This window comes from Lissotriton vulgaris, chromosome 5, assembly GCF_964263255.1.
Source record: "Lissotriton vulgaris chromosome 5, aLisVul1.2, whole genome shotgun sequence".
Classification (NCBI taxonomy): Eukaryota; Metazoa; Chordata; class Amphibia; order Caudata; family Salamandridae; genus Lissotriton; species Lissotriton vulgaris.
The window spans coordinates 599,510,071-599,537,378 of NC_141693.1; the positions used below are offsets into that span (position 1 = coordinate 599,510,071).

Consider the following 27,308-nt stretch of genomic DNA (forward strand, 5'->3'; position numbering starts at 1 on the left):
AAGTTTGTATACAAGGATGTAATAAGAAAGAAAAAAGAAAACGAAATATAAGATAATCAATTACACCACATTTGTGGTATATGCTAGTAATTGGCCTTTGGAACTCCACTACTTGGGCATTAAGAAAGTAATGTATGAGAGTAAGAGCATGCCGTAAAAAAAGTAAAAGTAGAAATTATACAGGAGAATTACACTTTGAAGAATTTCACGTTAGCAATCCAAGTCAACAGAAATGTGTGTGACTGCCCAACATTATCAAGAAGCAAAGGAGGGACTGTGGAGGACCATTACTGGAAAAATATGGAGGCCAAAGGTAATGTCAAATGTAGCACCGCAATACAATTTGAGTTCACCAATGAGGCTAACGTACTTTCTTATGTTTTTGTGTCAAGGTAATCATAATATTTTTGTTTCATAATGTTTGCTCAGAAAATATCTATTTTCCCTTCATAACTTTCTACCGATGAGCGGCGCAGATAATGATTGTGTGTTCTATTTGATTCATAACGGCTATTGGGTCCCATCACTGTCTGAACAGTTCATTCATATTTGATTTATTACTCCCATATTGTGAATATGTCATAGCAACATGAACAATATAGCCTATCAAATATTTAATTAAAACCACTATACAGTATCACTAGCTACATGAAAATATTGTTTTCGGATTTGACATATCTGTGATATTTTAAACGGTGTTTTTCTTGTGTAAACGCTGTTCCCTGTTTTGATGAGATGTTTGAATGACGATGGGTGAACTTATTTATTATAATTGTACACTTTAAATAAATCATCACGAGAATAGAGAAAAAAGCACACGTTGGCTTTTTTAGTGTAACAAAAGGGATGCCCTCTTACTCCAAAATAGTATTATGTTTTTAACATTGACTTGAGCTAATATGCTATTTGTATTAATCCATGATTTTTTGGGTTTGTGTGTGTGTGTTTACACGTATGTGTGCGCGTGCGTGTGAGAGCATGTGGAACTCACCCCATGAGAACTGAAAGTGACGAAATGCGTCATTGGAATATAAGTCCCCGGTGTAGTATAAGGCAATAATGAAACCCCAAAAGCTCCACTTATACCTCCGTTTGAAGCTAGGCATTCCCTTCCTACATCAAAATTAAGAAACCAAATGTTTTCACACATAAAAACATTTTTGAAATCTGTTTACATTTGATTTCGGAGTTCCTGTTTCTCCATCGAGGAACACGAACCTGGAAGGACGACCAGACGAGCAGCGTCATCCGGGGTTATACCATAAGCAATATTTCTTCTTTCCCTTGAAAACCAGTTCCAGCAGAAACTCCCATTTTCACCTAAAATCTAAATTTCAATGTAGTTCGAAACGTGAGCCTAAGTGAAGAACCCTCTTCTCGATTTTTTTCGGATTTCTGGAGATTAATAAACAACTCCATTGTATGCCCCTCAAAGCACACTTCAGCGAAGGGCATAAGACAAGCGAACGGTGTTACAGTACACCCTCTCAAAAGAAATGTGATCGTTCACCCTAGCCAACTTGCAAAGAAATAACATTCCACTTAGGAGATTCCTATGAGTTTTATTCACACTGCACATCGTAGTTTTCATCTGAGAGCTTAGTTCAGTTGAGATGAGCAAGCATTCACATCATAAATATCTTAAATATTAGAATAGAACAAAATAGCTTCACTGAGAGCTTACATTATTTCAATTAATGAACCATGTGCAAAATAATTTAGCACTGATGCTACTGTACTGCCTATAGCTGAGGGAACACTTGGAGCAAATACAAGCTAATGAACTCAAACCAGAACCAATTAGCAGAGTTATGCATATTCATGATAAAATACAGGTGAAGTAGTAATACAAAGAAGAGAGTATAAATACATGAAATTCCAGTAAGGTACCCCGATTTGGTGACCATGGCCCCTGCTTGCAGCATAGTTTTCAATACAATAACTTTAAGTCGCAATCAGTAGTGGATGAAAACTCTGACCCCTTGCCTGAACTTGTTGAATGGCGCTTATTTGGCACCTTTTTTGCATCTAAAGATTAAAGACTGCCTTGAGATCCTAACCCTGTAGACGTCTCTGATTAATCGTCCATAAGATGCAGGAGGCCACAGTGCTTACTTCTTAGAGTTTGTGTCAGAGCCGGCCTTCTCCTCTGCCCAGTCTGTGTTTTGTGGCCCCAACTACTTCTTTACAGACATGGCGTTGGTGAAACCTGCCCAGGGCTCCATTCTCCCATAGTCTAGCACAAGGAGGCCCATCCTAGCTTCCCGAAGGAGTAGACTTTTACAACACGCCACTTCAAAGACTCCGCTTGATGTAAGAGCCCTTCAGGTACAACCTCAGTCCTGGGCTGATGATATGGAGAGGCTTTGGCGGAGGTGTTTGATGAAGTCTGCCTGAGTCTGGGACAGCACCTGGTTGATAATGGATTTTGGTAACCACCCCTATAACAGGAAAGAAAAAACATGATTTTACAATTGGTTGAGTGAAACAACTCACACAGTATAATTGTTAATGTGTTTGATGTACTTTTGGAATTGAGTTTGTAAGGTATTATTACATTATATTAGATAGGAATAACATTGCACATGTCTTCGTGTGACTTTGTCTTGAATCAAGGTGGGCCAGCCATCTCTGCTTAGGGGGATCTAGGAAGGGGCAGAATGAACACGAGTAAGCGACCTGCAACATAGCTGCATCTGGCTTCCATTTCACGGGCCAGGTAGGCCACCCCACTCCCCCATAGGCCATATGCCAAGTGAATATAATTCCCTTATTAATTGAGAAAAAGGAGGTGCCCTTGTAGAGATCTGTTAGGAACTGATCAGAAGCGAGGTGTGGTGGGTGCCTGACAGACTCTGGCATATTTGTAGGGCAGTCCTGAGGAAAATTCATCTAAGGTATACGTGAACAGGTTGGTGGCTGCAGGGCTACCCTGGGTAGTTTTGGGTGTGTGGGAAGAGGAGGGACATAGGACAAAGGGGGGAAAATCGCATGCATTGACCATGTCGTGCTGTTATGTGCTGTGGTGTCTGGTTCGTCCAGTCTCACAAATAAGTGGAGTTGGTTGGAGCTGATTGAGGGTTGAGCCAGGCTGGTACCCAGAAGGAGGTTGCCTGGAAATGTTGGGGGAGGAGCGCCTTACCCTGGGAGATGAGCAGGGATGGCATTTCTGCCTTGTGGTTTAATATGTTATGTCCTAATGCAGAGGAAAACTTTTTTATTACGGGCAATATGTGAAACTTGGAAAGGAGATTAGCATTCCCATGTTGTTGTATAGGGTTTCAAGGGCCTCACCACCCTGTCTGTACCTGCTCACCGAGAATGAATTGAGTTGGGCTTGGTGTCTGCTCAGAAACAGCGGTTGGGCGGACAACTTGGGGATAGAAGGGGCTGTGCCGACTGTTCTTATATTTCTATTTCTGATTTATAAGCACACTATAACCCAGTAATCTCTTGGTGCTAGATTGAAGTAGATGAACTAGACAAAAGAGTCAGGAAAAGAAAAACTAGAGAAAAATAGACACTTGTGAGACGTTCTGAATAGTAGAAGATTAGAAATGGTTTCGATTTTACGTGGATATGGTTCCAACGGCGGGGGCCCCCCCAGAGAAGCCCTGTCACCAAAGCGGCGCCCATGAAAGTGGGGAACAGCAAAAGAAACAGACGATGTAGAATGGAGATGTCTGTATGGGGCGCATCTGGGAAGCTTTTTCGAGATAGTGTCCACCCCATAAAGAGATTAGTGAACTATACAAAGAGACTGAAAGATCACCCGTTTATGGACAGGTGTAGCTCTTGTAACATAGGGGCAGCATGGCAATGACAAGGAGCACCTGTAACCAACTTTGCTGCATAATCAGTGGGTGACATTTCTGACTTGTTCCTTGACGTTTCCTATCCTACTATGACATTGGGCACGCGGTTTTGTGTTTGAGTAACTGGGACTTTTCTTGGGAACGATTCAAACCCAAAATGAGGGGGAAATGCCGAGAGCCATACCGTACCCATTCTTGTTTGCTCCCAGAGTCTAAACAGGGTTCAGGTATAGATCAGTAAGTGACTAAATAAATTTTTCCAGAAATATATGTAGTCACTGACGGACTACAACTTGTTGTACGAGTAGTGTCACTGATTGTTCATTTACATGGTTCTATTGCCGCATTGTTTTAACACACTGTATTCTTTTTTGATTACAGTGTGAGCAATACGAGCACTAAGCTAATTAGTTGCTGGCTTTTCTAACTAACTATGGCAGGAATAGGGAACTGGTGCGAAAGTAAGTGTTTTGGTCACAGTCAGCATGCCTAGTTATTTGAAATGATTAGTGTGGCGGCTTCAGTAAGGGGGTGGGGCTTCAGGGGATGAGGTCAGCGTTCGAAGCGCGTTAAATAAAGTATAGGAACTGTGATGCTGCACACAAAGGGGGCTGGGTGGGTTTGTGCAGGGGTGAGGTCTGGGTCAAAGGTGTGACTAAAAAAAACAAAGGGCCACATTTACAAGAAAGTGACTCAGCGCTGCAGTGCCAGCCATTTGGCTGAGCTGCATTGAGTCACTTTCAAAGCACAGGGATGCAACATATTTACAATAATATGTCGCATCCTTGTGCTTTCCCCCGCGCTGGCGCATAATCGGCTGCCATGCACAGGCACCCTTACACCATGGTGCAAGGGTGCCTGCGTTACGGGGAGATTGTTTTTGTGCAGGATGAGAGTGAAGTTCAGAGACAAGCACCTGTCACAACTCTGTAATTGGATCTTAGGACACAGAATGCCCGACATCAAAAGGCAGTGTTTAATTTGGGCGGGGGCTTTCCGTGGCTAAGCACCGGCACTTAATTGGTTTCTGGTGCTCAGCACAGGCACCCAATTGTCAACACCATACCTAGAACAGACCACCACATGGTGGCGCTGCTCATCTAATTTAGAGATGAGCAGAACAACGGTAGTTTAGGAGTACAATATCAATTAAAATTGTAATACCTGACCCCCCCCCCCCCCACCCCCTCCCCCCAGCATATTCATTTACCTTTGGGGACCTGGAATAATCTAAACGGTCACATTTATATGCGAGAGAGATGGTTAGTAGTTGTTTTGGCAGCGAGGACAAGAGTGATAGGTGGTGTAAACTGCAGTGGCCTCCTGGTCAGAGCCCTGGCACTTAATATTTTACAAATTAAGCACTGTCAAAAGGTACAACTGAGTGTTGGCAGATATATAACACCACACAGATTGGATGAATGCAGCCGGCATGGGCAGATAGCTGGAAGAGTTAAAAGAAGGATTTGAGAGAGAACGTGTGCCATTTCGCCAAGGATTTTGCATGATCCGAAGTCAAATAGTGGTTTGCCAATTCGATTAAGAGAAAAATAGGGCAATCTTCTCCACAGTGCATTGTTTGTGAAAGGGAGCAAATGCCATACTGTTGGCTAATTTACTGGATAGGCGGCAGGGATTGTCAGGGATACTAGAAGGTGTCAATGGGCAATGGAGGATCTATATTACTAAGGCTTCAGTGAGGCCCAAGTGAGAAGGTAGGTTTTTGTGAGGCCTTTGTCTGGAAAAGGTGTTGCCAAGTTGGGGGCAGAGATCATAAGATTAGATGGCTGGCCTGTGAATGGTGAGTTGAGAATTAGCATGGATATCGTGTAGGGCTTTGAGAAAAGTTGGGTTTGGTGGGCTTGCTCTCCTTGTGGAGTTGGAAAGTGAGTGGGTCAGGTGGGGGAGGCCAGGTCCTCAGAGGGAGGGAGTAAGTGTGAGAGAGGTGGGGGTTAGATGATAGTGGCACATCACAATGGGCTACAGGGCCAGTAAAGTGTGGGAAAGGACAATGAAGGAAGTGAATGATATGTGTTAATGTATGGTGAGGAGTATGTGTCATGTACTGGTGGGTAGAATCTGGAATGGGTATGGCATGGCATGGGCTGGTGAGTGAGAGGTCGAAACATGGGGAGTGACAGATGGAAATGTTAGGTGAGCATATTTGGGGTAAGCAGACTGCTTTCAGCTGTCCCTTGGGGTTTCTGATTTCTGATACAGCTGTGAATAATGAATGTGGTTTTTTATTTTTGAAGGGCGGGGGTTACATGCTGGCTTGAGGCAAGTCATGGTGGGTGCAGGTAGATTGGCAAGCACCATTCTCATGGAGATGGGCAGGGGCGGAAGTATCTGCTTAGATGGCTGCATGGATAGCTACGGGCCGGGTGAACTGCTGCTCAGGAAATAGGTGGGGATGTGCATGGCGTAGGGGATAGTTTCTGGTGTGTTTGACCTTTGTGTTTTGTTTGCCAGATTGATTTTCCATGTGTGTGGTAAGTGGCAGGGAAGAAGGACAGGGCCTGTTGGAATGGCATATCTCTGCATTAAGATGAGGGATATTGACTGAATGAAGGAGGGTCATATGTTGGGGGACAGAAAGAACACTTCCAGCAAAGGTTTTTTTCTCATGGTGTAAAGTAACTCGGGGAAAATAAATGGGGTGTGATATAGGTTAGGTAAGTTGTCAAAAGGGGTAATGAAAGAGGAAATGGGGAAGACTGGCATACCTGGTCCATGAGGGCGCTGTATGGCCAACAGTATAGCAGGTGAGAATTCAGTTGTGAATGGTGGAGGGGAAGGATAATGGTGGCCAATAGGCCCTGAGACTAGTATGTTTAATTTCATGTGGGATTGGCAAAGCATCATGCAATTGGGTGCCAGTAATTCCAGTGCAAGGATAGCATGTCTCAATTCATGAAGGCATGGTGGATATTAAGGCAATCTGGTGCCAGCAGTTTCACTGCAGGAGCAGTAGGTTTTAGTTCATAAAGGAATGGTGGAGCAGAGGCACAAATGAAGAATAGCACTAATCAATAGGCACCAGTGAGGTGAAGGTAGGCAACAAGAAAAGTTGGAGAGGTAGAGTATGTAATGGAGCGAAATGGGGTAAATTGATTTATTTTGAGTTAGGAGGATTTCCAATTATTTACGAGGGGCATTATTACAGGGTAAATCATAACAGCACAGCAGGAGTATTGCCTGGCTTACATTAGGCACCATTGCTCCGCCACTGTGCCCATTACTGGATCCATCACACATCAAAACACACAACTATGTGCTATGCCTCTACCTTCAGATCCATGTTCAGAATCCAGGTGAGGCGGGTCTTTTTACTGTCACTTTCATACGGCCGCAGGACAATGCACGTCAGATCTGCTTCAGCCCTTTAAAAAAAAGGAAATCGTGACATTAAAAAAAATGATGACTAATCATAGAGTAATCTGGATGTTCTTGTGTGTTGTGTTCCAAGTAAGACTCTCATTACAGTCAGGAGTTACTTCCAACTTGGCTTGTAAGAGGAGTAACCATGCGATTCAGTAATGCAAGTAGGCAGGAATGCTGCACTCTTGATTTCCCCCCACGCATTTCACGTCAATAACGAAGATAAATGTGGGTGGGGAAAGGTGTCTGAGGGGAAAATAGTTGGGAATATGTGTGCCACCGCCGACTTCCGGAATTACTCCAATTCCTGTTGTTCCAATTCATAGTGGGGTGGAACTGCTGTACCCTCAAAATACCACAACCTGCGGTATTAGGAGTCCCATATGTGTTATCACTAAAAGCATGAGACTTCCAACGCTGCTTTTTATGCATGGCACACCATATTTTCATAGGCAGGATGTAACACGGGCCCCTGCTTTGAAGAGTGCCCATTCACTCTTCAGAGGGGCCCCATTGAGCGCAAGACCCATGAATACCTGTGAGATATGGGACCCTCAAGGGCATAAGAGGCCCCATAATTTTGTGTTACGCTGTGAAGCTGATGGAAGGCCACTGGATGTAAAGAATCGAAACCTCTGGTCCACACTCACCTGACCAGTCCGCTTCTCGGAGGCATTAGATCGGAGTGGGTGGCGGTGCCGACCATGTAAATTGCCGAGCCCTGTCGCCAGCAGTGACGAACGCTGACAAAATCTCTCTGGCCGATCAGTTTCCCAGGGGTCTCTGCTGTCACTTCACAGGTCACGAGGGTGTGTTTCCCGATTCTCTGCAGGATCTGATGAAAATGGGAATAACAGAACCCATAAATAAAACACACATGCATATAGGTAGCAAAACAGTTCTCTATGGTGAGATTTGCTTTCTGGTGTGCTCTGTGTATTGACAGTTCAACGGTAGTAAGCACAGCTTGTGCGTAAAGGGCACAGATTGTGCGGAAAGGGCATATTTTGATTTGATTTTCCTTGATGGTGGTTTTCAGTTTTATTAGGCATCCGTTGCCTTTTCCGCGCTTGCCCTGAGCTAAACATATGCTTTGAATTGATGTAAGATGCGGGGTGTCTTCTCAAGATTAGCCACACTGTTTTAAGGAGCTTCAAAGAAATTGAAGAGTCGAAGAGAGAGACAAACACGGACTCAAAGGGAAAGCCAGAAAAATAGTGAGAGAGTGGAACAGATAAAGAGAGCCCGAGACAAAAAGTGAACGTGAAAAAAGACAATATCTTGTTATTCTAATGTACAGCCCAAAGCAATGTGTCAATAAAACGCAGTGAAGAACAACCAGTGCGAACTCAGTTTCCAATAATACTGGCACAAGAGGTATTTGATAGAGTGCATTCGCCAACTGAATCATAAGAGGATGGAATCTGGGAAACAGAATTACCACAAACTTCATAGATTGACAAAACAACACGTACAAAACTTTAAGGCCAAGTTCTATGAAAGTACACTTTGAGTACACACAACTTTGTGAACATGGCCTAGGAACAGAACTGAGTAGTATTTTCTTTGTGTTGCATCATAATTTTGTGACTAAAGACACGCAAACTTACTTCACCATCCAGGCACTCAATAACCAAGTACTGAAACACAAACCTTGTTTGGCTTCTACAGCAAAGTGTGGATTTAGCCTGTCTGTACAATGAGATTCTGTTCTTCAGGAGCATCTCACTGTCTCCTGGCCATCAGCCAGGGCCTTCCTGATTGGCGCTCTGGCATCCAAACAACCCTGAGCGCCCCCGCCCCCACCTGCAGTATCCCTTAAGGTGTGTGCAGGGCAGCACAAAAAAAACACCTCCATCTTGTAGCCCCAGTCTCTCTGTGCCCTACAGAGCCCAATGAACAAAGGAGAGGCAAGATTGTAAGAACCAGACTTGTGCTGTGTCTTTGAATCTTTAAAACTGCTGTTTTTTCTACCCATGACTGTTTGAATTTAATCTCTTGTCTGGTGTGCAATTGGTACTGTTAAAACTGTGTTTAATTGTGCTTGCGACTGTTTGAATTTAATTGTTTGTTTCTCTGAATTGGGTACTGTTAAAACTGCTGTTTTTCTTCCTGTGACTGTATGAAAATCTATCCTAAGTTACCCTGTCCTGTGATTAGGTGTGTAGGGGCAACCCCTCACCCCATGTACTTTTAGGTGTTTTAAAAGATAAAAAGGCAAACTTCACCCTCAGAGGCTAAGCAGAGTGTGTTTATGATACTACTGAATCTGCTTTAAGGTTTAAAACTGTGTTTGGAAAGAGTATGTAACCCTTGTTATTGCCTGGAAAAAGGGAATTGTTAAAGTGCGCAAAAAGTAGTGTTCAAGTGGCTTAGATTTGGGTCTACTTGCAGGGGGAACCAGGACCAGCAAAGTGTGGATTGAGCCAGTCTGTATCCAAGGAGATTCTGTTCTTCAGGAGCAGCTCACTGCGCCTGGCCATCAACATGTGCTTGAGGTCAAACGCTCCTTATATAGGTTTGCCATTGGATGCTGCATCTATGCTATGATTAATTCCTGTATCTGGTGTTTCTTCTGGGCTTAGGGTTAGGTCTATGATTGGCTGATAGGTCTGGTGCTCTAATTGGTCCCTGCGGCTAGGGTTTCTATTGGACTTAGGGTTTTGGTTTCTGATAGGCTGCTGGGACTATGACTATAATTTGTTGCAAGGGCTTGGTTTACTATTGGCCCTAAGGCATAGAGCTAGTGTTGTGATTGGTTAGGGTTAGGGCAAATGTTCCTATTGGCCAAAGGAGTCACGTGGTCACTAGGGCTATTAACGCTCAGGGTTCAGGGCGTCTAAGCACAGGCGCCAAGGCTAAGGGCGGGTAGGACAAGGACACCAAAAAAACACAACCACACAACCCTTACATTCCACTCAATCACACATATTACCTCTTCCAGCTATCAAATCGAACACAAACACTCTTAACTTTTGTCTATCACCTCTTACACACCACATACACTCTTTCCCGAAACACATTATCGCCCCTTTATCTTTCAGCTTCCACTCACCAACAATACTTTACATACAAATACTTCTCAGAAGGCAACTACATCATCATCTCCTCTTACTACTCCTGAAAATCAAAACACTACACACAAACACCAGCAATATAAGATATCTCGCACACACTGCCTCATAATATTTTCTGTCACAAACCTCCTTTAACTGCCTTGCATCCTTATAACATGACCCATATATTAATTAATTTAATTAATTGCAGGTTTATATAGCGCTAGGATCGACTCCCGGAGGAGTATCTCCGCGCTTCGACCGCTGCGAAACCCTTCCTGGCTTCCCTGAGAGATGGTCCCTTAATGGGTACCTCCAGGGTGAGACCAGGCATCCCCGGCGGTCTGATGGGGCTGTTAGTGAAGATGAGGCAAGCTAATGCCCAGAGTTGCCGAGTGTGATCGCTGATCAGAGTGGGCACCGAGGCGAGAGAATTATCGAGTCCGCTGACCCTGGTCCAGAAACCTGCCGCGTCGGGAATCGAACCCTGGTCCCGGGCCGTCCTCTGCTCTCGGGTCTGCCGCCTCTAACCAGTGAGCCACACTACTTCCCTAGCTCATACATCTTCTACCCTAAACAGATGCAAATAAAATAAACAATAGGCCACTCTTCAAAACATTGCATCTCTATGTCTACTACACAACAAGGCTACTGGACAAAAACAACACAGCTCACCAACCCACTCTCAACCACCATCTCAACAACCTACACATGCAGATCCATCAAAATGTCTTCTTAGCCTCAGGAATACAATACAGAAGTGCTGCACCTTTTACTATCCTCATACAGCTAATAACAGCACGAAGGACACACCTGCTACAAGTCCACAAAATGCTGCTCACTTTTCTACAAAAAATTCAACCATCACAAAACACATTCTCTAAACTGCCAAATAATTAATGCTCAAACAGTCTCGAAAAACAAGCATCACATCTATGACCTTCTCACTTACACACAACCTGACTTACTCTTCAAACTGAATCATGGTTGGGAGGTGACATGGCTCCGGTGTTGCATGAAGTAACTCTTCTAAGCTATCAAACTATCACACAAAATACTATAGGGAAAAGAGGAGGGGGCCTAGCTGTTGTATTCAAGCAAACATTAAATATCACTAAAGCTGACAAAGTTTCCATACAAGGTTGTGATGTCCTCTTCACCAGATGCAACCCTACACCATCCTACTCCTGTAAGTTCATACTCCTTTACAGACCTTCTCCGAGCAAATCAACATTCTCAAACACACTTCTAGACACAGCTTTGAACCTGATAACACTACACTCCAACCTATACGTTCTTGGTGACCTTTGTAATAAACAACACAAATTCCATTACTGGATGTTACTCTCTAAATTTTGTTATAACCCATATGAACAAAACATACCGGTCTGTTTACTATAACGTCACTAGTTTATTTATTGATTTGTTTCACTAGTCCGTATCTTTTTGCTTTTTTATCATCTTGGTGACCTTGACATTTGGTTTGAAAAACCCAGTATGCCTCATCCGAAAACTATCATCACTGTCCTAGACGCACTGAACCCACATCTGATCATCCACAAACTCACACACATCGCTGGACACATCCTAGATGTAATTTTTGCAATTACAGAACTAGTTACCTTCAAAACGATTGCTCCAGTCACATGGTCAGACCACCATTTACTTGCTTTTCAACATAAAACAACACAAAGCAACACACCTAAAACCACTTTACATGCATCCACCTATTGACTGTGGAACATACTCAATTTTGAACACTTAAAAACACAACTAACATCCAATAAATATCTAGGCACAATACATTCCGTTTAAAAACATTATGAGTGGTTACAGGAAGCTTTTGATATCCTACTATGATAAGAACAGGAAAACAGAACAAAAGAACAAAAGAAAACAACCATGGGAATATTTCAAGAAGGTCTAAAACTGTCACACAGACACCCATTACTAAAGAAAACCAACCTGGACCTGCTTAATGCCGACAACTACAGACTAAACAAATGGACCATTCCTGTGCAAACTGATTAAAAAAGAGCAGCATTCGCTCAGATGTCACAATTCATTGAAGATAATTCCATACTTTCAGACTTCTAAACACGCTTTCATCCAGGAAGAGGCACAGAATCTGCCATCATTGCCATCTGGGATGACCTTAACAACACAGTTGACTGGGATAAGGTTGCTGCACTACTTATCTCGGACCTCTCAGCTACCTTTTACATAGTTGACCATGACACTCTTTCCATGAATACGGCATAGAGGGGACTGCTCTCGACTGGATCACAGCCTACCTTCATAACAGAACAAATGTCATCCATACCCCCCTTTCTTGTCCAAACCGTACTTCACAAAAGCAGGGGTCCCTCAAGGATCTATCTATAACCCATGCTTTTAAACATCTATATGAATTCATTACAGGCACTGATCAATTAATTTCACCTCACATGTTACAATTAAGCAGATGATACACAAATACTCCGTAAACTGGAAAGCCCCAAAGACATTGGAAACTCACTAATATTTAGTTGCCTCAGAGCTGTTGATCAGTGGATGACATGGAGCCATCTCAAATTGAATGCTTCCAAAACGGAAATACTCCCATGTGGCGATTGGAAAAATTATGCCCCATTCCCCACCTGGCCTGACGATCTGGGAACACCGCCTAAGGTATCTAATGAAGTAAGTAACCTCATAATTGCCAAGGACTCCAAGCTATCAATGAATGCCCAAGTGGAGTGGAGTTAAAACCCTCTCTGATATTCTGGAGGGAGATAAGATAGTGGGGTTTGATGTTCTACAAAGTAGGTTTGGTATTCCAGCCGATCACTGGTTCCTGTATGGCCAGATAGTTCGAACTCTTAAGGCTCTAAGACCAAAGCTCTCGGCCACGGTGGATATTCCTGTAGTCGAGATATTAGCTAGAGGTTGTAAGAAGATTAATGTAGTGTATAATCTCCTCTTAACAAAGATCCAAGATGATATTGAAAAGACGGAAAGTAATTGGGTTACAAAATTGGGGAATCCCGATGTCGACTTGGATCTGGCCTTATGCCTGAATAAAAAGATATTTTGGGCCTCTAATCTACGGGACCAGCACTATAAAACGGTTTTTAATCTGTATCATACTCCGGCAAAACTATTCGCCTGGGGTGTAAGGGGAGACGATAGATGCCCCAGATGTAACATCGGCCAAGCAGACATTTTACATATGTTCTTCCACTGTAATCGGCTGGGCCCAATTAGGGATGAGATAATTACATTTTGGGAGGGGCTGCTAGGTTATAAGACCGATCTATCCCCTACCCTGTTGTTACTGGGCACTGATTCCAAACAGAATCTAGGGAAGGAAGAGGAAGCGTTAGTTTTTATGTCAGTGACTGTACTTAGGATTTTAATTTCTGCAGGTTGGAAAGATGTCACTGCTCCCTCCTTCCAGATGTGGCTCTCTAGACTTTTGGGTATACATAATGTTGAGTCCAGCTTATATTAAATGAAGGGTGTTAAAAAACGGGAGATGGGAAGACGCTTATGGGCCCCCATTACAAAGTGGAGGGAAGCAAGAATGTGATTTAGGAGATAGTATGATAATGTTATTTATAAGGAAACGTAGCATGATTGGCCCTCGATAAATGACTTTTATCATTTTGCTTTTACCATTAACTGTGTATGTATTCATTGATTGTTATTGCTAATTCTCTGTATATTGGTTTTTATGCTTAAGCTAAATGAACTGCTTTGTCTTTTTATTGCATCTTAACCCTAATAAAAAATTTTTTTTTAAAAAGAATGCCTCTCGAAACGCTGGATTTATTCCTCTTTCTAGAGTCCCAGAACAAGCAACTAACCGCTTGCTGGCGTGGATTAGACTCCCTCCATCTGTATGTTGTGACTTCAGTTTCAAAAAACAGACACTTCAACATGTGAGCCGTCTCCAATTCCGACTGTGCACCGCTTCGCGGGCACTACCCCTCCAGTTTACCCTTGGGTGAAGTACAGAAATCTTGTCCCGTTGAGTTTAACCGACACCACAGCAATCCCTATGCCATTGTGCAGAATCACGGCCCCCAGTCCCTGTCCTGAAGAGAACCTTTAATAACGCTGGTTCGAAACGCGTCGACACTTCCACCCTGTGGCACACGCCAAGGGTGCCCCTAGGATAGAATTCTTCTGATTATTTTGGATCCTAGTTGTGCAACCCGCTGTAAAAAATTAACCACAGGCTTGGTTGACAGGCAGGCATTTCATTCCATCTCCTCCGCCTGTCCCATGGTTTCATAGTCCGATGGACTGGTTACATATTTGCTTTATGTTCTAATTTTTTTGCACTGTATATACTTACAATCAATGTTGTTCACTGAATTTTGTATTGTTTTGGTGTGTCTTGCTTACTGGTTTCGCTTGATTCATCTCTGTAAGTGTTGTACATTTGTAAAATTTGTATATTTGTAGATATTGTTACCATGAATCCACTGTCGTAACAGTTGTTTTGTTTGTGTTTGTGTCTTTGAATCCTTGATAACTTGAGTCAAAAAAGAAAATAAATTTGCTTTGGGATTCTTTCCCGGTGGTCACGTGGTATATATTGACTACGTGGCAAAAAATTGGTTTCGTTAATTTTCCTGTCCAGCCACCTTGTTCTGTTTTCCTTGTTGTTGAGATCCGGGTTGGGCAGACGTTGGATCTAAAACCTTCACTGTTCTACAAGTTGGCAAACTGGCAGGAACAAGCTTCATTACTATAAAAACTCTTCCCCTACCTGGGAATTCCCCACAAGGTTTAGGCTACTGTCTCTACCTGTACTGTCTAATCTCAATTACACTTATAGCCTCTACCACAGATCATCTTTAAAAACTATGAAAAGACTATAACGGATTAAGAACTCTGCTGCCAGACTACTCCTACATGTAAAGCCAAAAGCCCTTATCTCCCCTGCTTTGAAAGCCCTACATTGGTTACAGGTTGCCAGAGGATCCATATTCAAGCTGCTTTGTATCACCCACAAAGAGATACAAAAAAGGGCCATTCTTCATCAGCAATAAAATCACAGAATACATTCAACAAAGGAACCTCTACTCTAGATTGGCACCTCACCTCAAAATCTCACCATACAAGAAACAACTATAGGTGGCACATTCTACTCTTTTCACACATCAAAAGTATGGAACTCTTTAGCCTCAAACATAAGATCTACAGATACCTAGCTTATCTTCAGAAGACTACTCAAGAGTTGTCTATTCCCCACATAACCACCATACTCAAACATGAATGTACACAGTATCCCTGTGTGTAATTAGCATTTATTTGGATTATATGTCTGTGTCTAAATAATTGTATTCCTTTCTATAGATGTGTATAATAATTATGTTTATAAATATATTTATTAGATCTGCTTAACAAATGTACATATTACATTTGGTTATATTATTCTATGTTTAACTTTTATATAGGTCACTGCATAAAAAATTAATTTTTTATAATGTCAATTTATCTTTAATTGCTTCACTATTGAATTATTAAAAGAAACAAGTTATAAAAATAAATAAATTAGCTTAAAGTACAGCAACACTTAAAGGTCTGAGTTTATTAAATACAGCCTAAATCTAGATACATTACCTTCCTTATACATATATACCTTCCATGAACTTATGTATCTTTGTATTCATTACTTGACTCCTAATTAAGCATCTCCAATGCACTGCCATATATCACACCCTATACCTCTTGCAATATATCCTCTACCTCCACTCTCTGGCTCATCCCAAACCTTATTCTACTACTTTTTCCAATGCACAACCCTTTTCCCACCCTATATTACTCAATATATCCTATTCCAACACACTCTGATTTATCCCAAACCCCATTCTACTACTATGATCCCCAAAATAAATATTTCTAGACTCTTCCCTCTTTTACTGTTCCTTGCATCATCTCAAACCTCTTTTACTATTCAGATATTCTGAACAAGCCTTTCTAAACCCTTCCGTCATATATCTCTCCTAGGCTCATTCGATACCTCATCTTTCCCCTTAATCCACTTCTAGAGACTCTTCCCCCCTCCATCTCTCCTTAACTCATCTCAAACCCCTCCTACTACTATGATCTCCAAATAAACACTTTCTAGAGCCTTCCATATTCTATCCCTCCACTATCCTTTTCAATTCAACTAACAGACTAATATGTCCACTGCTCAAATTACCTTCACATTTCACTATACTAATTCACCACTAATCCTTTTGGGGTTCTGGATTTGCGTGCTACTTCCCGAAAAAGCACATCAACGCCTTGTCAGGGATAGTAAGCGCTATATAAATGCAATTACATTTACAATACCAGTGCAAATAACATCACCATCTAGAACTGTAACATCAAGAGTAAGACCAGACCTCCTAGGGAGGTCAGACTCAATCATTCATAATAAACCAGTAAGCTTATAAAGGCAGTTTGAGAAGAAGAAAATGCAAGACTGTTACATATCCCTCACATAAGCACTACTGCCCAGCGAACACAAACTCGATGGAGGAGGACCAAAAGAGAAGTGAAAAAATGGAAACCAACCTTGAAGCCAGTATGGCAGGGGAGCAAAAGAACAGAGAAGCACTTCTTCTGTTGGAGATATTGAGGTAATGTGATTTAAGAAGCTCACTGAGAAGGATAAGGAACAGAGGAAGATAGGTGAGGAAAGATAGTGAGGCAGAGAGAAGGGTAGATTAATACAGACAAACCCAGCTCCATCTCCTCTTACTAGTTTACTCTATGCTTGTCGTTGACCATGTACAGTACTCCACTGCCTATTGACTAGATTGGCACTATAGAAATACCATATACATATATACAAAGAGAGGAAAGAGAGAGATCCAGAGAGTGAGAGAAAAGAAAATAGTGAAAATGAGACAGAGGGAGGAAGAAAGAAGGAATGTGATAGAGAAAAGGGAATGAAGGCAAAAAAGAGAGGGGGAGAGACTAAAAATTACAGGGTTTACAATGATAGCGTGAAAAGGAGATCAAAAGAGAAAAAAGGGGAAAGAGAAAGAAAAAGAAAGAAAGAGGAAGAGAGAGAGAGAGAGAAAAAAGAGAAAGCACAATGGAGAGTGACAAAAGGGGAGAAGAGAGAAAGCGAGAGAGAGGAAGAAATGCTGACAGAGGAGGCAGAGAGAGAGGCTGGAAAGCTGATAGAGATCTTTGAATTCAGAAGCAATGGCCAGAAATTAGTAACATTGCCTTTCTACGATGACCTCAAGGTGTCTTGAAGAACCTAAGGATATCATTTGGTGAACTTTGGAACTGCTCTTTACTGGCTTAGAACATCAATCATATTTCAATGGTATCTTCACTGCATGTATAATATAAGGTGCCGCAATACCAATTTGGAGCCAGTATAGCCATATTCATCATGGACGAGATAGACTTCATACCACCTAGTAACTACATTTCCTTCTTGAATTTAAAGACCTCTGACATAGTTGTACAGAGAGGCTCCACTCACCTCTACTTTACTGATTGTAGGATTCCAGTCACCCATTTGCTCCAGTTTCTCAAACAGCTGGTGGTAGAGGGCCTCAGGCGGGTAATCCAGAATGGCTTCAGCTCGAAAGACTTTCCCAATTGTAGGAAAACCTTTGCTGAGCACCCAGTCTCCATTTTCCTAAATAAGGTCAAAAGACTGATGAAGATATGTAGGCCAGAGCATGCAGAGTGGTTAATTTCATCTTTAGGAAAATTGAGCATTTACACAACATAATATTTATCCCTAAATTCATTTTCAATGATTAAACCATTGTGATTTTGTAAATTAGCTTAGCCTTAGAGATAAACTGCATTGTTTTAATGATCAGAATGTAGCTTTATGTGAACCCTAACAGAAAGAAATAACTGCCTTGTAAGAACAGCGGCTAAGAAAGTAGAATATTGTAATAGGGTACAGTCATAAGATCTTCAAAATGCTCATGTTTTAAACTCATGTTCTGGTGTTGGGTACCTTTAAAATCACCTAAATATCTAGGGTAGTATACACATGTAATCATGTAGATTACTATGCAGATACCCCAGAAATGGGTAGGAGCAAACCGTACAAATGTGTGGCTAACTACTTCCTCAGTGGACATCACCTTTCCAGTTTACCCCTCCTTGATTCACAATATAGAGATCAAAAATATCAAGTTGCAAGAATAATGGCTGCGGGATAATGACTAATACCATATCGTGAAGGTAAGTATATATAATTAGGTGTAGATTTACTATTCTTAGTTCCGTATCTATGTTCCTTCAAGATATATATCGCTATGGACTCCTATGCTACTATGCTCAGGCCCTCCAATTAGACTCAGTGTGTAAGAGTGGTCAGAATCAGTGGGACAGTGTGGTCATCATTAAAACAATTTGTCAATGGATTCAAGATAAAAAAAATCACCTTCACATTTTAACAGTGTTCATTTCATTGAGGCATTTCTCGCATTTAAATATGCAGAGTTTCCTATTAAGATGTACGACTATTCACGGAGCATGATGCCTTTTGGCTAGGTTGACAGTACACAAATGCCATATATAGAAATATATACAATTGAGAAATAACAGACATTGGGCCAGATGTAGGTAAAAGCAGTTTAGAGGGTCCTTATTAGCGATTTTTAGGGAATCGCTATTAAGGACTCGCAAAATGCTATGTAGGTAGGAATCGCAATCATTTATGCGATTCTTACACATTCCCTATTTGCGACCCGCAAATTACAAGTCGCAAATAAGGAATTTGCGTCCTATTCATTGCTAGAGGCCAAGAGGCCCATAGGAATGAATGGGAATTATGTGCGCAATTTCAAGGGTGCAAGGGTCCCAAAAGAACACCCTGTTGCACCCCTGAATTGGGCATGTGTGCACATGTGGCGCACGTACATGCCCTAAGGGCATGTATGTGTGCCACATGGCACTTTAGAAAAGCAAAAAAGTGCTTTTTGAAAGGAAATCGCAACTTACCACCAATTTGAAGTTGGTGGTAATTTGCAATTCCTTATGACATTATCGCAATTTGCGATGCCAACTAGTATAGCATTTGGGGAATCACAAATTGTGATTCTCTAAATACTTGTGCAAAATGAGGAATCACAATTTTTGCGATTCCTTATTTTACAAGTAGGTATTTGCCCACCTACATAGCACACAGCTAAATTGAGATCACAAATGCTGATATTCTGCGAATTTCAGCGTTTGTGATCGCTATTTTGCTTGATATATCTGGCCCATGATTCTTTGTTTTGGTCGGATCATTGTGGTTATCCGCACTATTGCTGTCACCTTGCGGTAAACCGAAACATTACCTGCTCTCACGCACAATGAAGTTAATCATTGTGGAGAAGTGTGGCTCACTGGTTAGAGGAGGCAGACCTGGAAGCAGAGGTCAGCCCGGGACCAGGGTTCAATTCCCGGCTCGGCGGGGTCTTGAGTCCTAAAATGTCCATGGACTCGACAATTCTCGCTCCGGTGCCTACTTGATTCACGGGTTCACACTCTGCGACTCTGGGCAATAGCTTGCTTAATCTCCACAACGGCCCCTCGTGGCGGGATGCCTAGCTTTCACCTTGTGGATACCTGCTGGGGTTATCTCACAGGGGAATACCAGGACGGGTTCCCTAAGCAAGCGCTTAGAAACCGCTTGGTGATTTGCGCTATATAAATTCCTGTACATTTACATTTACATCATTTGCAGAGGAGATAACAGGCTTGGGGGCATATGTATCAGAAAAGCTTTTTGCGAGTCCTTAATAGCAAATTCTAGCGATTCGCTATGAAGGACTCGCAAAGGGCAATGTATGTAGGATTTACAATACTAATTGCGATTCCTACTTATTCCTTAATTGCGAATCATAAAATGCGATTAGCAATTAAGGAATACCTTCCAATTCATTCCTATGGGCCAAGAGGCCCAAAGGAAGGAACGGGAAGACATTCGCAATTTACGACTACCCATTAGGTACTGACAAATTGCAAGGGTGTCAAAAGGACACCCAGTTGCACCCCTGAAATAAGCACGTGTGCACATGTGGCGCACATATATGCCCTAAGGGCATGTATGTGCGCTACATGGCACATTGAAAAATGCAAAAAAGCGCATTTTTCAAAGAAATCGCAAATTACCACCAACTTGAAATTGGTGGTAATTTGCAATTTCTAAAGGAAAAATCGCACAACTTGGGTGCTTCCAGAATTGCATTTAAGGAAACGAAATTTGCGATTCCTTAAATGCATTAGCAGAATGAGGAATCGCTAGATTTACGATTCCCTATTGTGCGAGGGCCTTTTGGGATGATACATCCCAAAAGGACTTTTTCTGTTTGCAAATGGGCTGATTCTGAGAATCGGCTCGTTTGCGAACGGGAAAATGGCTTCATACATATGCCCCATGCTCAGCGTTTGTGATCGCTATTTTGCTTGCTATATCTGGCCCATGATTCTTTGTTTTGGTCGGATCATTGTGGTTATCCGCACTATTGCTGTCACCTTGCGGTAAACCAAAACATTACCTGCTCTCACGCACAATGAAGTTCATCATTTGCAGAGGAGATAACAGGCTTGGGGGCATATGTATCAGAAAAGCTTTTTGCGAGTCCTTAATAGCAAATTCTAGCGATTCGCTATGAAGGACTCGCAAAGGGCAATGTATGTAGGATTTGCAATACTAATTGCGATTCCTACTTATTCCTTAATTGCGAATCGCAAAATGCGATTAGCAATTAAGGAATACCTTCCAATTCATTCCTATGGGCCAAGAGGCCCAAAGGAAGGAACGGGAAGACATTCACAATTTGCGAGTACCTATTAGGTACTCACAAATTGCAAGGGTGTCAAAAGGACACCCAGTTGCACCCCTGAAATAAGCACGTGTGCACATGTGGCACACATATATGCCCTAAAGGTATGTATGTGCGCCACATGGCACATTGAAAAATGCAAAAAAGCGCATTTTTCAAAGAAATCGCAAATTACCACCAACTTGAAATTGATGGTAATTTGCAATTTCTAAAGGAAAAATCGCACAACTTGGGTGCTTCCAGAATTGCATTTAAGGAAACGAAATTTGCGATTCCTTAAATGCATTAGCAGAATGAGGAATCGCTAGATTTACGATTCCCTATTGTGCGAGGGCCTTTTGGGATGATACATCCCAAAAGGCCTTTTTCCGTTTGCAAATGGGCTGATTCTGAGTATCGGCTCGTTTGCGAACGGGAAAATGGCTTCATACATATGCCCCATTCTGTGGAGAGCTACATAACAAATTTGTCAGGCGGATTTAAAGCATTCTCAGAATCATGACACAAACAAAGGGGATTACTTGGCATTCAAACTTTAGGGTTTTTTTTTGTAAATGATAGTATGTTAACAGTCTGCTAAGGTTCTTGCTGATTTTCCCAGACTGCTCTGAACAACTTGCTCTGAAACGTTTAAATATGCAAGGACACACCGAAGATAATGTGTGAATAACAAGCCCACAATCCATAATTCTTGTCCTCAACGCACATTTAAATAGTTTTATTTGTTTGTAAATAGATGTTTATAATAATTTTATGCAGGGTGCTGTTATCTGTCAGAATCCATTATCCACCCACACCCGCGCCAATTGATAATGTATTGAACTGTCGATATTGTGACACTATTGCTATGTACAGCATTTGTTGTTGAAATACTCCTTTGAGCACTCAAAAGTAAATTCGCAGAATAGTAGTAAATACTGTCCTTCACATACGCTCTCTAGAGGCCTTGACATTTCTGAACATACTGTGGAAAATATATTTTTTATTTTTATTTCTGTCTGTTTTTGTTTTTGTGGTTGCCCTTACGTTTCTGCCTTTTGTAAATAGGGGCTCATATCTACTAAAATTCACACACACCTGTGAGAAAATCAGCGGCGCTTTGTAACGTGAAGGATAAAAACATTGCACAGCGCCATACTTAGTGGGAGTCGCCAGTAAACGTCGTAGTCAGCCATTCTCGAAAGGCAGCAGGGCCTTGCATAGATATAGACTCGAGTTATACCTTCCAGGACTAATTACAACCTGAGGGCAACCATCCGAGGTTAAGCCACGAAAAATGTTTCATGGGATTTTTTTTTTTTTAACAATGTTTCTCTTCATTTATATCCTGATTGTACCTCGTTTGCATCTGGTTTCATTTGGTGTGAGGTTTTCACACTAAGCCTGGTCATGATATTTTAGTAGATCTGGCTTTGTGTGAGAACCTATGAGTGTTTACACCCCCTTTGCACAAGAAATATAGGGTTTGGTGCTGACGATGCTAAGTACTCAGCATTGCATTTCTGTCAACTTTTGGCACCAAATAGTTGCACTCCCTTAGAATACTACTGTTATATAGTATATTAGAGCCTGATCCTCCAATACTATCTCCTCCACGACTGACTGTGCACTGAACAAACGCAGCTGCTGTCCTACTTAGAAGAAAATGTTAACATATTATTAAGCTAGGTCAGTTCTTTTCTCCCCGCGCATGTCCTTAAACAGCTTGATTCTCGTCTGGCCTGTGTGGAGGAGGCATTACTTACTTTCTGGGTTTCCGTCTGCCAGCCGTCCTGCTGCTGCAGGATTCCCAGAGCCCTTTGCAGGGCAGCTTCTCCCTGCTTCACGTAGAAGAGCTCCGTAATGGAATACTTCATGTTCATGGAAGAGGAGGTGGCTTGGTCTACCCCTGTGGGACCAAACAGAAAATATTTTCAGCAGCAGATCAAATTATTGCTAATGTATTTTAGATTGTTTGGAAATCGCACAGTTGTGCTAAGGAAACAACAAAACCTATTCAGCATTTAAAGATATTTGTGGCGACATTGAAGACCAGCCCTTTTGAAGTCAATAGCTCACATGCCCCCTGACTGCCTGTCACCAGGGGAGGCGAGTGCAGGGGTGAGTGGGGGTGAGCTTCCTGGCCTTCACTGATGTATGACCAGCACCAGTGACAATGATTCGCCCATGCCCTCTGCTTCCGGGGTTCTTACCAACACTTATGGCCATATTTACAAGTTTTTCATGCAACCCAGTGCTACATTCAATTTTTGTGCTGCATTGCGTGAGGGAGGAAAAACATCAGAGAGCTATATATGTGCTCATTAAGCCACCTTGTGTGAGGTGAGCAGTGGCGTAGCTAGCTCGGCAGGGCCGTTTCTACCATTAGGCAAGACTAGGCGGCCGCCGAGGGCGGCAAAAAACATGAGTTTGGGACTATACCATTACGATGCTTTGCATTGCCTTGTTTCAGTTTACGACAGAGCAAAGTCATAGTAAAACTGGGACTAAGCCGGGACTAAACAGCAAGGAGCATCTCCACTGATGAACAGCAGGGGCACATTTTGAAGCCCTCAATTGGTAGTTCTGCAAAAATTACTATGTTCCTAGATGGCGTGTCTCATAAAACTCTTTTAAAGCCCAGCATGCATGAGGTAAATTCCAAACCTTGCTAAAAAACATCTTGCAAAAAATTGATAAAATGCCTCACTTACATGTTCACTCACACACTTTCTGAAGCACAGGCACATGCATTTTCACATTCGCTCACAATCTCACACACCTACTCACTAATCCAATCTCTCATGTACTAAGTGTTTCACATTTAAATTAATTTGTTTACCCCTAGACCAATCTTCACATTCACTTCCTCCCTTACTCTTGTACCCACCTAATCAGTACTCACTATATAACCCATTCACTGATTCACTGACTAAGGTAACTATTCTCCCCACTACGATTTATCCCATACACATTGATTCATGTATTCACTCTCTAATGAGTCTATCCACCCAACCACCCACTCACTCACTCACTCACTCTCATAATCACTCAAACACTTTAAAAAGTGACTGTTTCCCATGCACACATTTCTCATGATTGATGAATCGGTTTACTGATAGCTAAAGCATAAATACAAGGATCTCACCAGCGTTCCTTTGAAGCATCTTGTGAATGCAGTCTGGCACCCTGGCAAGGAGGCAGTGAGAGCTGCTCGCCATGATCTTCGTCATATCCTGTCCTATGGCAGCCACCGCCGTCCTCTTCAACCCTGTCGACAGGCAAGGATCAAAGTCGAGTTAACAGAAGCTTACTGTCTGTAGCATGATCTTATTATTAATAACAGCCCTCAGATGGCTCCTGCTACGTGATTGGTCTATAGTCCAGGTGCAAATGTGACGCAGGTCAGCGCCTTCTTTGGGAACACACACCAGGTATATGTGTCACCATCACCTTAGCGGCTACAGCATGACTCCCTCCTCTGGTGTAAGCTGCGTGTTTATGTACTAGTCCAATCGTTCCTAAGCTGTAGTCTTAGGGATGGATGCATGAGGGTTTGTGAAGCCTATCGATGGGGTCCACAACTGCTTTTGCAAGATGAAATGTTCCTGGAAATACCGGTACACTTCCATACTCTTTTCAGCAGAAAACCGGATTACCAGACATTTTATAACCAGCCCCAGGGTAGAAACACAGATATAGTGGAGTTAGAAAAGGGATAAGCGTATACAAAATAAAGAAAATGAAACCGAAAATGAGTCTTTCTAAGTATGAGAATTGTGTGCACTGTATAGAAGATCATTTGCATTACAGGCAGAATACAAGGTGGAAAAGTCACAACGAAGAAAGATGCAGCACAGAGAAGGAGCTCAGGCGTTTTTTGGTTGCATTTTTTGGAATTGACTCCCCTTCACTTCACAATGGCAAAAACATAAGTCGAGATTTTGTGATGGCGAGAGACACAAAGAATGAATTTAGGAAAATATCTGTAAACCATGTGTGTAATGACGTGCATCAAAGCAGCAAGAAAAATAATAAAGGAGTGATAAATGGTGCAGGGTTGTAAAGTCACCTCCCCGGCATTTTATTATGACAGAAAAGAACAACTTATTTAAATAAAAGTTAAATTTTTTTTAAAGTACTTAGAGCTTTACTCTGAGCATATGCCTTCTAAATGTTTAACTATGAATTACTTTGCAGAGCTTTCTGTCATATAAGTCATTGATTGCAATGTTTGCTAAATTACAATATTTCTATAGACCTAAAAGAAGATTGAAGCTGTGATGGAATACATGGATAGTGAGTTATTTGGTTGTTGTATGGAGAGAAGCTGCTGTATTTGAGCTCATCTGTATTATTAGATCCTGCAATGGAATGTTCAGGCTGTGCTTAATTTGTAAAAGAAAAGGTGCAGTGGCCCAAGTTTTTGCTCAAAAGCCCGCTTTTGAATTTCAGGGTAATTATTACCGACAGCATAGTCTTGATTTCACCTAATTTCCCTGTAATCTGCCACCAACAACCCCTGCTCCTCCATCTCACTCTTGCAGGTTCTCCTTCATCCCTTCTTTCTCCCTTCATCACTGTTTTTGTGGCTTTCTCTTCATCTTTCTTTCCCCCTTTTTATAATTTTTTTCTCTCTCTCTTGCTCTGGATGAAGGTCTGACGAGAAAATATAAGTGCTGGTGCCCAAACATAAGTGCCGGTGGGCCCCACCTGCAACTGCCGGCTCAAATTAAGTACTAGGCCAATCAAGGTGGTTAAAAAGCGGGCAATAACTGGTGGTAAAGGTCTGCTTTCTAGAACTCTGGAGCTTGTGGTTTAGTAATTCCCCTCAGCCAATAAGAAAGTAAAATAAACATTACTGAGGCCTGTGGAAGGGGTAGTGAAATTCAGAGCGTCTCAATCACTCCAGTTATGTTATCTCTATGTTATACGTGTGCACCATTTTTCTCCACATCTCGTCCGCCTGCATATGTTTTACCTCATCTATTTCATCTTCAGCACCATCATTTCCCTCTCTCCTGAATGCACTTCATTGCATCTCCTTCACTTCACCCCTCAACACAACCACTCATTTGTAAATAATGTATTTTCTTTAACTTTTGCCTTACACCCACAGAAGACTCAGTTGAACGTATATAATAAACAAGACTAATATTCTAAACAAAAAGCAAATACAAAAACACAAAATCCTGGAAATAGCTAACACTCTTAGTCAAGCCTGAGGTAAAGCATGTGAAATGTAAACAGGAACTAAATCACTAGCATGGGATTGCCTTCATGTTTTCAAATGCATTGCTCAGAAATCGGACAGAGTTTTTCCCATTACACTTATGAACTTGACTATGGTGCCATATTGTGATCCCTGTTAATGTTCTTTCTAATTACTTCCGGGTCTGAGGGAGGGGCACACTTAAAGGCTTGAATGGACCTTAGCTCTTAAAGCACCTTCACGTCTGGGTAGATAACTTGATTATCGGTCAAACGCCCTAATTATACATGAGGACCCGTATTAGTATAACATATAAAAATAATAGCAAACATAAAGAAAAGGCATAGAAACAAATACATCAATCCCCGAGTAGGCTCCAGCAGGATTCAAACCTATGAAAGGAAGGTTGCACACAGTTGCCTATTGAGGAGACCTAATCCACTGAGCTATATTGTTTGCTTACATTGGTCCCCGTTTCTAAAATTGGATTTGAGTACTTAGTGGCACAAAACTCACAAGATTCCATCTTCAAACACATAAATAACTGCGGCTGGAATTTGTGGTTGGGCTGGTACTGAACACTAAATCACTACACACCGCTTTGATATATTCTGACAGTGAAGAGAAGAATCGTGTGCGTTGCTATGGTTAGTTCAGGCCTAGAGAGTGCATGCAACCATCCAGGCCCGATGCGCTGCTGTCTTTCACTACCTAGCAGGGTCAGAGGGACCCATTTCAGGGGCGCAACAAGAGGCCCTGCAGCCCCCGCAGTGCAGGGGGGGGGGGGGGGGCTCTGGGGTCCCCTCTGGCACTAGGAAGTCCCCGGCCTGAGAGCTTCGGACTTGGTCCGGAGCTAAAGGGGGGGGGGGGGGCTTGCTGCATGCACTTTGCAGCGTCCCCCCCCCTCCTCAAGTTTTTAAGCCACTGCCCATTCCCCTTGATTGCATTTAACCCGGGCCGTTGACACGCCACGGAGAGGCAACCAATGAGCGTCCATACCTGTCACCTTCCGGAGGTGCTGGTGGGAGATCCCGCAGCAGAGTTTCAGGGTGGCGGGCAGCAT

General features: G+C 42.3%; 1 protein-coding gene across 1 annotated transcript; it reads right to left on the minus strand.

Annotated features, from left to right (window-relative positions):
- Positions 1 to 2,093: 2,093 nt before the first annotated feature.
- LOC147711305 (steroidogenic acute regulatory protein, mitochondrial-like) lies at positions 2,094 to 27,308 on the minus strand. Its single transcript, XM_086920140.1, has 7 exons — positions 27,245 to 27,308; positions 24,182 to 24,304; positions 22,800 to 22,942; positions 17,739 to 17,897; positions 7,847 to 8,031; positions 7,105 to 7,198; positions 2,094 to 2,441 (listed from the first exon to the last, which is right to left on the minus strand). The coding sequence occupies exons 1-7, from the start codon at positions 27,306 to 27,308 to the stop codon at positions 2,337 to 2,339; spliced, it is 873 nt and encodes a 290-aa protein (XP_086776266.1). The 3' UTR covers positions 2,094 to 2,336.

Bases quoted from the DNA above. Each gene is read 5' to 3' on its own strand.
- LOC147711305 (XM_086920140.1), bottom strand. From the start codon at position 27,308: ATGCTGCCCGCCACCCTGAAACTCTGCTGCGGGATCTCCCACCAGCAC. The intron at 22,943-24,181 runs GTGAGATCCTTG...TTGGTCCCACAG, and splicing joins GATGCTTCAAAGGAACGCTG to GGGTAGACCAAGCCACCTCC. The intron at 7,199-7,846 runs GTGAGTGTGGAC...TTTTTTTTAAAG, and splicing joins CCGAGAAGCGGACTGGTCAG to GGCTGAAGCAGATCTGACGT.